General features: G+C 38.1%; 1 protein-coding gene across 2 annotated transcripts in view; it reads right to left on the bottom strand.

Moving 5' to 3' along the window:
* Positions 1-479: 479 nt before the first annotated feature.
* The window catches only part of LOC133517880 (ubiquitin-conjugating enzyme E2Q-like protein 1), a 59,347-nt gene continuing 46,077 nt past the window's right edge, over positions 480-13,749 (bottom strand). For both annotated transcript variants that reach the window (XM_061851346.1, XM_061851347.1), the window contains 4 exons: positions 5,560-5,755; positions 4,110-4,311; positions 3,425-3,667; positions 480-2,392 (listed from right to left, as the gene is read on the bottom strand). In XM_061851346.1, the coding sequence (XP_061707330.1) occupies positions 3,432-3,667; positions 4,110-4,311; positions 5,560-5,755 (634 nt within the window). In that variant the 3' untranslated portion in view covers positions 480-2,392; positions 3,425-3,431. The remainder of the gene's footprint in view (positions 2,393-3,424; positions 3,668-4,109; positions 4,312-5,559; positions 5,756-13,749) is intronic.

The raw sequence follows: 13,749 nt of genomic DNA, 5'->3' as shown, positions 1-13,749 counted from the left end.
AAACATTGAACATTTTTGGCAATAAGAGACAGTATTTTTTACATTTCAAATATTGTTAACGATGTGCTGTTTTTTTTTATACTATGTCGGTGGCAAACAAGCATATGACCCGCCTGATGGTAAGCAGTCTCCGCAACCTATGTACGCCTGCAACTCCAAGGAGTTACATGCGCGTTGCCGACCTTATCCCCCCCTCGTTGATATGAAACCCCCGTGAAACGGAAAACGAATATCAAGCCCGAAATCGGGACTGATTTCGGGCCTCATATCGGGAAGGGTGGATGTAATTGGCGCTTCGTAGAGGCAAATCGACAACGTGTCCTGATTAGCGCTGAATGGGTTAACACCAGGTTAACACATCTAAAGGCATAATAATTATTTGCAAGTTAGACTTGATCTTGGCCAATTATCTTGTTTTGGTCGTTACTATGAATAACAGGGTAGTAGGTAAGTTAGATCAGGAATAAGCAAGGCATATATTGAGCATGTAATTTATTACACCCATATAACATTGTACATATAATCCAGGTATAAATACACATTTTGCACTGCATTGGAATATTACATAAAAATAAACATCTTTGGTTTACAGAACAAATCAACAACATCAAGAAATATTTTCTAAATTGCATACATTTATGCGTATTTGAATCTAATTTAATAATAACATTTTAAGTTACCACAAGCCTTTCGTTTCAAGTTTTTTTTTCCAAAATATCTACTAATTTGAGCACTTGACCACTCATAAAATTAAATAATAACTACAATACACATGTAAATTTATTCATACTATTCAAAGCGTAGGTTTATAAATACATACGACTTTATTAAAAAATTCAAGGAGTATATATTATTATTCTCATTGTGCTTAAAAATCATCTTTTTTCTTTGGTGTTAAGTTCTGAAAAATAGGTTTCTTCAGTCATTTTTATTATAGCAAGTAATGCCAGTATCGTACGTTTCTTAAATTTGAGTTATGCAATTTTTTGGAAATTAATATATGTAGGATAATGGGTTACAATATCTCTATAATGTACACTAGGAAAAAACACGTCAACATTCTATTTGGACGCACATTCAATTGAATCACCTCAATCAAAATAAATACGCATATTACTTTGTTTCTTTCAATACAGGTAGGTATGTTGTTTGATATAAATATAACAAATTATTCACGCAAGTGCTCAATTCTTCCTTTTTTCTGCTGGAATGGATTTTAAATAGTAATACTAATATTATCTACAATTTCAAGTGTTTAAATGACGTTGGGACGGAAACATTTCCTTTAAAACGTTATACTGCTTTGCTTGACTGACCAATCAAATAATATAACATTATAATTTTGAGTTTCTTGATGTTTTTAACTTTTAATTTATATCTAGGACAGACAGCTAGACATCGAACTAGAATTGTTTTTCTAAGACACAATAAGAAGTGAAAATTCCATTTATAATTATAATTACTATTAGGTAGTATGAAAGTATCAGGCGTGCTGTAAGAGTTCTCTGGATTTAAAATGTATGCAGACGCCAGTATTATTTATATGTACAGTCATAGTTTGGCACATTTTTCAAATTTACAAAACACACAGTAAAAAGTATGTTGGTCTAGCAGCTAGCTCTAGCTTAATATACAAAAGTATTTTTGAGCGATACGCACATGCAAAATTCTTAAAATAGCCAGGTACTTACAAGGATTTGACGTAGTTCATGGAGATACAGGTGAACTATTGACCTAAAGAAGTTAACGATTATGTAAAATATCAAATTGTTTCACTGTATAGTTTTGATAGGACTCCGTAGCGTAGGTGATCCAAATGTGATCTTCTAATCATAAAAATCGACTTTCAGTTATTTATTAGGTTAGTCACCCTCTGCGATTTCATAAAGTTAATAAAATATATAGGTAGACTAATTAAGACTATGCCAGATACAGATATGTTCTAATTAAGCTGCTAACGGAGTTTTAAGAGTTATCACACCAGTCAAATGTTGATTCATTAATTTCAATGTCACCAATTTCTGATGGTAGGTACGAAAAGTGTCTTAAGGCCCTTCCATTTGGCTTGGTACCTATACCTACCTAAAAGTAAAATCTTGACCGCTTTTTTAGCAATTTTGAACAAGACATTGCACCGCTCACAATATATTTATCGTAACCTAACTACAAGGATAATACTTAATTACATTAATTGAAGCATGAAAACACTGATCAATCATTGTATTCGCTTCGACACGGGAACTTGTCTAAGGGGATATACAGTCATCTAACGACACAGCTTTATTAAAAATTGCACTAAGTTATGAGAATACTTTTAAAATTATATCCGATTAATTAACTAATAGAGATCTAATCTGCATTTCGGCTGTCTGTAGTCAGCTGGAAATTGGACCTGAAAACAAAAGAGTAAAATTAGTCTTGCTCATCATACAACTCAAAATATCATCATAATTGCAACGATCAGGTGTGTGCTTCTCTCCCAGGAGATCATCAGTACAGTTTAACAGAGTAGTCTCTCACGCAAATTCTTCAGGTTCTACTCAAACTCACACTAAGGAATCTTTTTGCTCCAGTTTCTAACGGTTTTACGAGCATTCTATCCCACCCAGTGCCATTAAAACCCTGTTAACTCTGAGCTATATCGACTAACATAACTTATTCACGACTCAAATAATTTCGGATCAGTTTCGTCATAAAGTTTACTGCTGAAAGGTTACGAAATAGTTTCTTAGTTACAAGTCTAACAGATATCTACTTGTACCAATTGCAGCCGGTGTTGATATTGTTGATAGTCTGAATTGATAAATGAATGCTATTAGGTTCGCGGGTGCCCGGCTATTTTGATTTGATCTGGGTCAATGTTAGCAGCCGTTGCAATACGCCTGTCATTGAATGAGTACTGTCGTGAGTTTTTGGCTGTAGTTTCAACGAAACCGTTTCGTTATGAGCGTTAACGCTTGACTTCACAAACGCAAAGTTTATTAGCTTAAGTTGAAATCTAGTCTAGGTATAAATAACTGGAATCGCATTGAGTTCTTGTGGTTCCAATTTTGAAAACGGTTATTGTGATGATATAAGAGCTCTGTATGTACCTATACCGATGTAGTCAGCAAAATTATTAGCTTAGCACCTGCATAGGTATAAATTTGTAAAGCTACTACGACCAATCAATTTCAGCATATGTTCGTAGTTTCATCGACATCAAATTGGATTAGGTACCTACCTGAGTATAAATAATTACATTCAAATTAAATGGCGTATTTCTAGCGTTTGACGGTGCCGCTGTTACCGAGCCTAATCGTGGGGCTTGTTACTTGACGCGCACGCCACCACAGCTAATCACCGACGCTGGGAACGGCCACAGCATGCATTAAGTCGGTATCTGCGCCTAGCCATTATTACCTACGCAGTATACTTGCCGTACATAGCGTTCAACCGTCGGACAGCGCCGGCGTGACCCATCCGTATTTGTCATGAGTCTTGACGAGCGAGCGGAAGGCCTCCTCGGCGCGGCGGCGCGAGAACTCGCGTGAGGGCCGCGGCGGCGCGCGCGCCACGCGCCCCTGCCCCTTCACCACCGACGCCGCGAACTGCATCACCACGGCCTCCACTGTGTAGGCTGACGCCCAGCCGCGCGGCGTCAGGAGTTCCATGCAGATTGCACCGCCTGTAACAAAATTATATAGGTCTCTTATATATCTTCATCCGAGCCTAAACTCCCACCTTAACGATCACCTAAATATACTCGAACCCTCGGCGCCTCGGTCCAACGTATCTATTCCCACAACATTTACTAGATATTAGGATTATTTTCTAAACATGTATTGCGACGCAGCGTTTTTGAAGCATGATTGCTATTTCAGAACTTCAACCCGGTCGAATACCCGTTCTCCTCGAAGACCCATGTACCTAACTTTATCGATCGTGTCTTGCGAAGAAGCAGATCACATTATCGTTACCTTTATCAAGATTAAATGTTATCACGTATAGAGAGTTACAATAAAAGTATTTTGTCGATGGAGTCCTGAAACTTGGTACCATCAGAAATTTGATGTTTGCTTAAATTCCGCGCTGAGGTAATAATTTCTACACAGGTATGCATGTCTCACCTTCCATTACAAATCCCTTTTCTATCCTGGGCTCGATGACCCGCATGAAAGGCGGCGCGAAGGGGAAGTTCTCCGGGAAGACCAGGTGCAGTAGGATGTTGGGAATGTGCAGCTCGCGCAGGTCGGCCGCCAGCTCGCTCTCGGGGTCGATCTGGTGCAGCCGCACGTGCCACTCGAACAGGTTGTCGTTTACTAGCTCCACCTGTAACAGGAGGGTTTAGGATCTATATTTTTACCCAACTGAGGAGGGTTATGTTTTTTCAGCGCATGCACCTTACGTGTAGGTATACCTACTTCTTTAGCAAGTCTCCGTTTACGGTTTAACGAAGAACAATACAATGTAATTCAGGTGATTAGATTTGTGTCCGTTGTGGGAGTGACATCAGCTTTCTTTACTTTGAATAGACTTGTTTCTTTTTTTATCAATCTGATCAATGTCGATGGTTTATCTTGAGATGATGATGTGTTAGGCATGTTTCTATTTCTTATGAATATATACGCTTTAGAATTAATATTTTGGTTCTTAAGGTTCTAATCCGCATTATTAATTTGGTATTGTTTCTTTACCTTTACATTGTCATGTTAGGTAAGTACGTGTTAGGTGATTACTTATAAAATGAATGATAATAACAATAACAAACATTATTAGGTACAAGATAAAATAGATATCTATCGATAATTTGACGACCGGTCTGGCCTAGTGGGTAGTGACCCTGTCTACGAAGCCGATGGTTCCGGGTTCAAATCCTGGTAAGGGCATTTATCCGTGTGATGAGCATGGATATTTGTTCCTGAGTCATGGGTGTTTTCTATGTATTTAAGTATTTGTATATATTATATATATCGTTGTCTAAGTACCCTCAACACAAGCCTTATTGAGCTTACTGTGGGACTTAGTCAATTTGTGTAATAATGTCCTATAATATTTATTTATTTATTTATTTAATTTATTTTGTACCTCACGCCTATAGGTATATCAATTTATACCCAAACAAGAACATGTAATCCAAGCTTTAACAGCTGATTAATAACTGCCCGTAGTACCTAACCTTTGCTGTGTAATATACCGAAGAGGTTATGATTAAACCAGTAGGCAAGAAGAATAAATACATAGATAATTAGGTAACGCCTTTTGTTTCCTTAAATTATTTGCAGTTCCGGTCATGCTATCTGTAAATTAAGGTGTGATCGTAATTTTTGGCTACGTCGTAAACAATGACTCAGGGATTCCTGCAATCGCACTTTCTTAAAGGAGTTCAAGGAATTCAAACTACTTTATAAACCTGCGTTGGGTCGTCAAACGCGCTGGCGCCCCTTGCGGTGGTAGCAGTGTGGCGTCTAACATTGTTTACAATTTGAGGATGCGTTGTGAATGTTTAAAGGTTCAACGTAAGATTAAAATTTACGTGTTAACAGCGCACGGAAAACTCAGTCATTGATGTTCTCTTACCGTAAACAAAGGATCAGAGCGGCTTTCCTGTAACCGCTGTATTTCTTTGAGTTCCTTCATGAGGCGTCGCGTGCGCACAGCGGCTGCGGCCGCGGCGCGCTCGCGCACGTCGCTCGCGCCTCCGCCTTTCTTGCTGAGGGCGGCAGGCGACGGACTGCCGGGGTGGCTGGCCGCTTCTGCTGGACTCACACCGTCTCTGCAAATGTAGAAAAAAATATGTTTTGATTAAGCGGCTCGTGGTCCGTAACATTTCTCAAGATTTTAATAATAGAAGGGTTGGGAAATTTTGACAAGTGCTTTTAAGTAGATTATCTTTTTTTAATCGACTCATGCCTGATTTTGAGTTAGATAAGTTAATATTGGCAATGTGCCACGTGCCAGATGGAGGATGTCAAAGCAACCAAGGAGCGTTAACCCGTCTGGATAGAAAGGGTCTAGCAAGCTAAGCTAAGAAGATTGGCCCCCGCAAGGGATTTGGTTGTAATTTGAGGTGCAGTAGTGGCAGGTCCTAAGAACACTGTATGCGTAATATCAGCCTTCGATCTTCTTTTGTTTCAGACTTATCCACGAAAATGTCAAAAAATCAAGGTAATTTTTAAACTGTTATTGCAGCTAAACCGAGCAAGCGAGAGCAACCAAATAAATTCAGAATTAAGGAGCATAAAATGGGGTTCATAATGCATATTTTTACAGACATTCATTTCCTTGAACTTGGATGAAAAAAATAATGTAATTTTTTTCTGCTCCATTTTTTTCCCACTTTTCGCGGAGACACAACTATCAAAAAAATTACGTGATAAGCCACATTTGTTAACTACGTATCCATTTAAAAACATTTTGATAAATCATGGTGCGTCATATTAAAAAAAAAAAACAATTACGAACATAAAGTCGAAAATATTTGGGCCCCACATACCAGTGTGTCTAAGGAGCTCTTTCTGAAATCCTTACCAGACGTTGACATTTCTCTTACGGACGAAAATATTGCCCGTAAGAGAAAATGTGAATATTGTAGAATCGAATTTAGTTATACTTGGGACGATGAAGAGTATGACTGTAAAAATGGAAGAATTGTATTGTTCTGTTTGCTGTACCGAGTTATTTGTTAATATGGAATGGTAATAAAAAATGTTTTTGTCAATGACTTTACATCCAATACTTTTATGTACCGTTTCTTATTTGCATAAATTAAAAAAAATTAAATAATACCTAAAGCAATCAATTTTTGCAGCGTTCTTTATAATTTTTTTAGTTCCATTTGTTTTGCGTAAACATATATTACAACATTTACACCTTCTTTCAGACATTATTAAAATTGCATAAGAAATAGCTAGAAAATGTGTCCTTTAATTATTTCATAATGAAGGAAAGAGGAAGTTATACTACAGACACATTTGCCACTAGGTAGTAGGTACTACTCTATTGATATAATATGATATAGTAAACATATCTTCGTAATTGTTTTTTTTTTGACATGACGCACCATGATTTTTCAAAATGTTTTTAAATGGACACGTAGTTAACAATTGTCGCTTATCAAGTAATTTTTTTGATAGTTGTGTCTCCGCGAGAAGTGGCAAAAAAATGGAGCAGAAAAAAATTACATTATTTTTTTCATCCAAGTTCAAGGAAATGAATGTCTGTAAAAATATGTATTATGAACCCCATTTTATGCTCTTTAATTCTGAATTTGTTTGGTTGCTCTCGCTTGCTTGGTTTAGCTGTAATAACAGTTTAAAAATTACTTTGATTTTTTGACATTTTCGTGGATAAATCTGAAACAAAAGAAGATCGAAGGCTGATATTACGCATACAGTGTACTTAGGACCTGCCACTACTGCACCTCAAATTACAACCAAATCCCTTGCGGGGGCCAATCTTCTTAGCTTAGCTTGCTAGACCCTTTCCCGGACTCTGTCCAATGTAAACTTTCAAATAATGAATGTGTAGGTAACAAAGCAGCTTGTTAAGTAACCAAAAGTAGGTATAGCTATAATTTAGTATAACCTTATGTGTTATTATACTAACTTTGTGTTCGAGTGTGTAGTGTAGCTACTCGTCGGTACTTAATTATAATATGTCACTCCCTTATAAAGCAACGAGTATAATTTTACAGTGTCATTAATAGTGGTTATAATGATTCGTCCTCGTGAATCTGCAATTACTAGCGATTCCTTTAAGTGGATGCATATGGAAATGGCTACGATATCTGCCACTAACTTGTTGCTCGGAGCAAAGAGCAGCTCTTTAGTGTATTACCAATAGTTGCGCGGGCAAGATACATTTTTGAGGGGACCAGTGTAGCGAGACCTCGAGATATGTACGAGATGTGTCTTTCCTGTAGATATCGCAAATTTAAGGGAACCTAAGGCTAATTTTTGCGCGGCACCTTTACAGGCGGGATACACTTTTTCAGTACTTGAGACTCAAATAAGAAAAACGGGATATCTATGTACCTATCAGAGTAGTATGGTCCACAGAAGTGACCTTTTTCTAAATGTGTTTGGCCCAGCGGTGGCAGCACGGTTCCATTTTTATCACCTGTCACTATGCCTGTCACTCTCGCACTTACATATTTGTTAGAACGTGACAGCCAATGGTGACAAATTATAAGAGCCGACCATCTTAGACCTACTGATCTGTCTGACGAACACACCAGTAATACCTATCTAATTCCCCCCATACATTGACAGATTTGTCTGACAGATACATCTGTCAAACACATATGACAGATAGAATAGGTAGAAAATAGGTAAAAGGAATGAAGTGAATGAGAGCTTAATTCTACTTACTATTGGCTCATATAATTTCAAATCCTTATCTATGATCGTAGAGGGATCGCCAATAATAATGTTGAAATTGTCAGATTTCTTTGACTTCATGTTCAGAATAAGATATGATTTGATTTTATTTAAAATTCTTGCCACTGGATCTGAATTTCTCAGAGCTGATGGTTCTTATACTGGTTCGCCGAAGTTTTCATCTCGCCCATGCTCGGCAAGCACTTGCAATGACTCCCCAGTTTCCGTATATTGTGTCATTCGTTTTAATTGGTCGTCGTCGGTCCAGTTTCGCCTGGCGATAAGGCTATGCCCGAGTTGTGTTTTGCGCAGACATATTTACTTCTAAAAGTGCAATAACCCGCATTATTTATACATGCATGCCGCTGTAGGTACGTACATAAACTAATTAATAATAAAGACTGGTAGTCACTGTACAAACTACAAAGTCGTATACTTATTATTGGTTATAGATGGCGTTACTGAATAGACGGGTCCACACAGAGCGAGCATACGCGCGCGGCAATGTTCTCGCGCACAAACCGGTCAGTGTAGACGTGCCTCGGCCGAGGCGGCGCGCTCAGGCGAGGAAAACGCGCGCGCCGCCTCGGCCGAGGCACGTCTACACTGGCCGTTTGGAACGCGAGGAAATTACCTCGCACATACGTGCTCGCTCGCTCGCTCTGTGTGGACCCGCCTAATGAGAACGTTTTTTTTTTTACAAAGAATACCAGTCCTAACCTTTTGATGTCTCTGGTACCTACAAGTCGTATCAGTGGGTCATTGGCAGGACGTTACAGTTGTCGCAACATTACCCAACTGCTGAATCAGGAGTTGTACCGTTTCGTATGGATTTCAAGACGAGCGGCCTCTGTCTGCCACGCGCCTTCTTGGGGCAGTTTATTGCTTGTGCGCTTCATTGAATGCGGATTAACTTAAAAAATAAATATCCCACAATAACAGAGTGGAAAAGAAAAAAAAAACTTAAATTTAAATTTCTTACACCAGTCTCATCTCGGCGAAGTTTTTCTGTATGAGTAAGGTGGTTTTATTAATTTCTTTCTTATTCAATAATTTTCAATTTATTATAGATCTTTTTCTTTGATGATGATCAACTAATGCTTCCGTAATTGATAGGGTCACCTTAATCGTTGGTACTCCATAACTTCCATAAGGTCTGCGCTTTACGTTGGGGGTAAATGACCGAGAAATTTTAATCGTCTTATCTAGTACTTGTTTTTGCTCGCCACATTGCCCAATAGGCAGGATTCGTTAATCGCAGTATTGTTGCAATTTTAGGGGATGATTTCTAGAATAGGTACGAATTATCTTCTAGGTTTGTGCAATTCACAGGCACCTACACTAAATCTGTCATTAACATCTCAAACCAACTTAACATTTCTACGGTTTTAGTAACTAAGTATTTAGGTATAGGTAGATTCTACCTTAAATAGACATACCTAACCATGTACGTAAGTTGGCAGTTATTGGTCTGTTATTTTGCTAAACGTGCTCATACTCTTGCCAATAATGTAGTAATAATATAACTACATAGTAACTCTCGTAACCATTGGCAGTGTGCCATTTTCTTATCTGTCCAGCCAGGTACAGGTATATGTACAATTACTATTCAATTCCTTTTGTCTGGCACCTCTGGAGTAATTTGTTTCTGATATTACTTAGGCAGAAAGGCAGTAGATATTAGAGACGTGAGATAGTTGAAACCTGTAGCGGGTAGTGCTAGTCTCGTAAGTACCTGTGTGAATATCGAATCGTAATCATAGGTACCTAGATTGAAGTTATACCTTGTTCAACGCGTAAGTAAATAAGACATTATTTTTAAATAATTCTGATGCTGTATAAACACTGGATAAATCAGAACGGAGCGCTTTGCTAAATATAATGGGAATTCCATATGGTATCCGCTTCCGAGCATGTACGCTACACTTTAAACGCAGGTAGAGTCGAAATACCTTTCATGACTCGTTGGGAAGGAATGTTGTCGGTCCTGCACCAGTCTCAAATATGGTTAAGGTCGCAAATGCTCGGTTATAAATTAAGATGCGGATCTTATACAGTCTTTTGCTTTTTATAGCACGGACACAACACATGTAGCTGACAATTCGTACTTAGATCTGAAATATTTTGTTACAATAGGATTTACGAATGGTTCGTTGACCATTATGCACCATAATATGTATTAACCTGCTTAGAAAAATAGTATCTATAATGTGTTTTACAATAAATACAATAGAACGGATTCCGGTTACATATATTCCGAAGCTAGATTTCATGGTGTCGAACGAGCTATTACTTCAATAATGTCTGCCCTTTTACTTTTGATTGATCTGCTATAGATAAATACATTAGGAGTAAGTTAAATAAATAAATAAGATAAGAACATTAATACACTGTTACACACAAATTGACTAAGTCCCACAGTAAGCTTAATAAGGCTTGTGTTGTGACTACTTACTTAAACAACGATAAATATAATATATAAATATCTATAAGTGCTTAAATACATAGAAAACACCCATGACTAAGGAACAAATATTCGTGCTCATCACACTAATAAATGCCCTTACCAGGATTTGAACTCGGGACCATCGGCTTCATAGGCAGGGTCAACCAACTAGGCCAGACAGGTTGTCAAATAAAGTTGATTGTTATTATTTAAAAAAAGGATTTATGTATCTTCCATATCGAATCCTCATGCCTGAGTTTCGTTTAACGCCATACGTCGTTCTATATGTAGTGCTTTATATAGTATATAGTTGCATCCTTCCTTAGCTAAGTTTTACCTAAATTATGAGCGATCTGATTTCACGGAAACACGTGGGAGCTTATATTTTTATACAGATTGCGGAATTCCGAGAATCCTTGATTGCCGTGAGAGATTTATCGACTGGACGATGAGTCGCCGGAAGGCGGAAGACACGTGAGCCGAATGGCGTCTAAAATTTAGACGTACGTAGAGGTTATTTAATAACCTCCGCTTTTGCTAATTGCTTTAATTGAGACTGGACTGTCCGAAACAACGCGATCAGTTCACTGACCTATGGTGCGGAAATACATACGTATCAGAGAGTTTTATTTATAGTCTCGGACTAGGAAAACAAATGAGCTATAGTGCTTTCCTTCTTATACATATCTCGTTATACATGATGTTTTTTGCTGTTCGTTATACGTCATACTGAACACTTATAGGACCAACCCCGAAATCACGAAACAAAATTGGCTGTTTCATACATTTTGGCTGGTCTGATGCTGATGTTGATATTCTCTATGGGAGAGTCAAATTTTTTTTCGCTATTCGGGTTGTAAAAGTTGCTCAGTATGACCTACACATATATTTACTTCGTAATATATTGCAGGTTATTAAAAAAAACATCCTGTATAATTCACGTCTGTCACCTATTCGAAAAAGGGCTTTTTCTTCCCCTCTAAGAGGGATCAAAGTGGGACTTTTTTTCCCGGCTAGGAGGGATCAATGTGCCACTTTTCTGTTCTGGGACACTATTTTTTTCCATAATGATAATGAAAATAAACATGGACATGAACCTGAACATAAAAATGATATCCTCATAGGTGATGTGAAAAGCAGTATGTGTCACAGTCACATGGTAGCAAAATTATTTCCACATTGGGCGTTAACACTTGAATCCCTCACTACGCTCGGCATTTTATTTTAGAATCGTACGCTTCGTTCAGCATTCAATGTACGCCCTCGCCGTAAATACGTAATTTTGCTCTCTTGTGACACAATTTACTAATCCAACAGCACGATTACACGATACACACTAGACACGACAGCACTAGAGCACGATTTTCAAATCCCTCTAAAAACATAGTTATACCTGCTTGTTAAACGCAGAGTCGCGTATTTATAGTCTCATCCTATTGCGAGATGTTAGATATTTCAACAGAGCTTTAGGTAAACTTTTGGATTCCAGGTGTTCTCGGATCGGATCGGATCATACTCTGCCGATAGATTATAATTTTAGAACGCTACGCTAGATAAATCCACTGGAGAGATCAGTTTCTATTCTAGCTCTCTCGTTAACCAAACCCGATAGGCCAGGTAGGGCTATATGATCACATAATGCTAGCCCGTTTCACTGCCTACTTATAGTACTTAGCTATTTATGCGAATGCTTAAGCAGTCTATAAATAGCAACATGCAGATTGCATTAATTGCAGATGAGCAGAAAGATGACAGTTGACTGCTTTGCTATTTAAGATTCATAGACACGTTCCTATTATAAGAGAAGCAAAAGGCCAGTCAAGCTTATAGTGATCCCATAAGAGTTCAGTTTTGTAAATTTTGGTACCGTGGTACAGGGTTCAATGCAGTGTGTAATGTCATATATGACAAATAGATAATTCCAAAAGGCTACTTAGAAATATGTACTTAGATAGAACTGATGTTTTACTAGAATGCGTATTTTTCACAGGAGAAACGTTTTGTTATTTCCGTAATCCACGTTATGATTCAATCACGCTTGTCTAGTATATAAAAACAGTTAGGTAAGCAATTTTGTAAGTGACAAAACCTTTCGCAAACCCAGAGATTTAAAGAAAATGAAATTACACTTGATCACACACAACAAACTGTCTAAAAATATTAGGTAGGTAAGCATTCGATCATTTAGTTGCCCATATAGGAAATTGCAATTCACACATACTGAAATTCTACCGGGGCAGTTCCAGCACCAATAAGAGGGAAACGGTCACGTGTCAGTGAAAGTGGAATTATAACAACCGTGCATTGCCACTGTTCACCGGGCGCGGATAGTAATAAGATCTCTCTGGTGAACTAGCGTAACTATCACTCCTAGATCCGTAGCCACCATAAGGAGTCTGAAAAAGTACTTATACTGGTTCCACTGATCGCTGGCTTGCGTGTGGTTTGTAAACAATTAGAATACGATACCAGGAATGTAGCAGTCAAAGCACGCCACCCCATCAGCGGACCGGCGACTCGAGTAGAGAAGCGTTACTTGTATTTAATCATAAGTAAGTACGTAACAACTTATTTATTATTAGTCCATTTTTGTGCCTCGCACCAAAATGTATAAGTACAAATGGAGTATTTTAGAAACTCATCCGTGTGTTTCTCTGTCCGTCTGTTACAGGCATTTTTCGCGGATATCGTTTGACAAGATATGAAATTTGAAGTAGGTTGGTCCAGATTTCCAGAAATGATTTACCCTATTCCAGAAATGATGACATACTTTTTTGGGATTTTTTTTTGTCGGGATGTAGTTCCTGGGCTGTATTTAATTATGACTTGTCTTCGTTTCAGTAAATCGGGGCCACAGGTTTTGCGGTAACTGATGCTCGTATGCACTCGGGTCACGTTCTCGACGTTCTCGTCTCGACCGCTGTCTACATCGATTATTGTCAA

This window comes from Cydia pomonella, chromosome 5 (assembly GCF_033807575.1).
Source record: "Cydia pomonella isolate Wapato2018A chromosome 5, ilCydPomo1, whole genome shotgun sequence".
NCBI classification, from domain to species: domain Eukaryota; kingdom Metazoa; phylum Arthropoda; class Insecta; order Lepidoptera; family Tortricidae; genus Cydia; species Cydia pomonella.
Note: the sequence above shows the minus strand (reverse complement) of the source record. Positions and strands in the feature narration are given on the sequence as shown.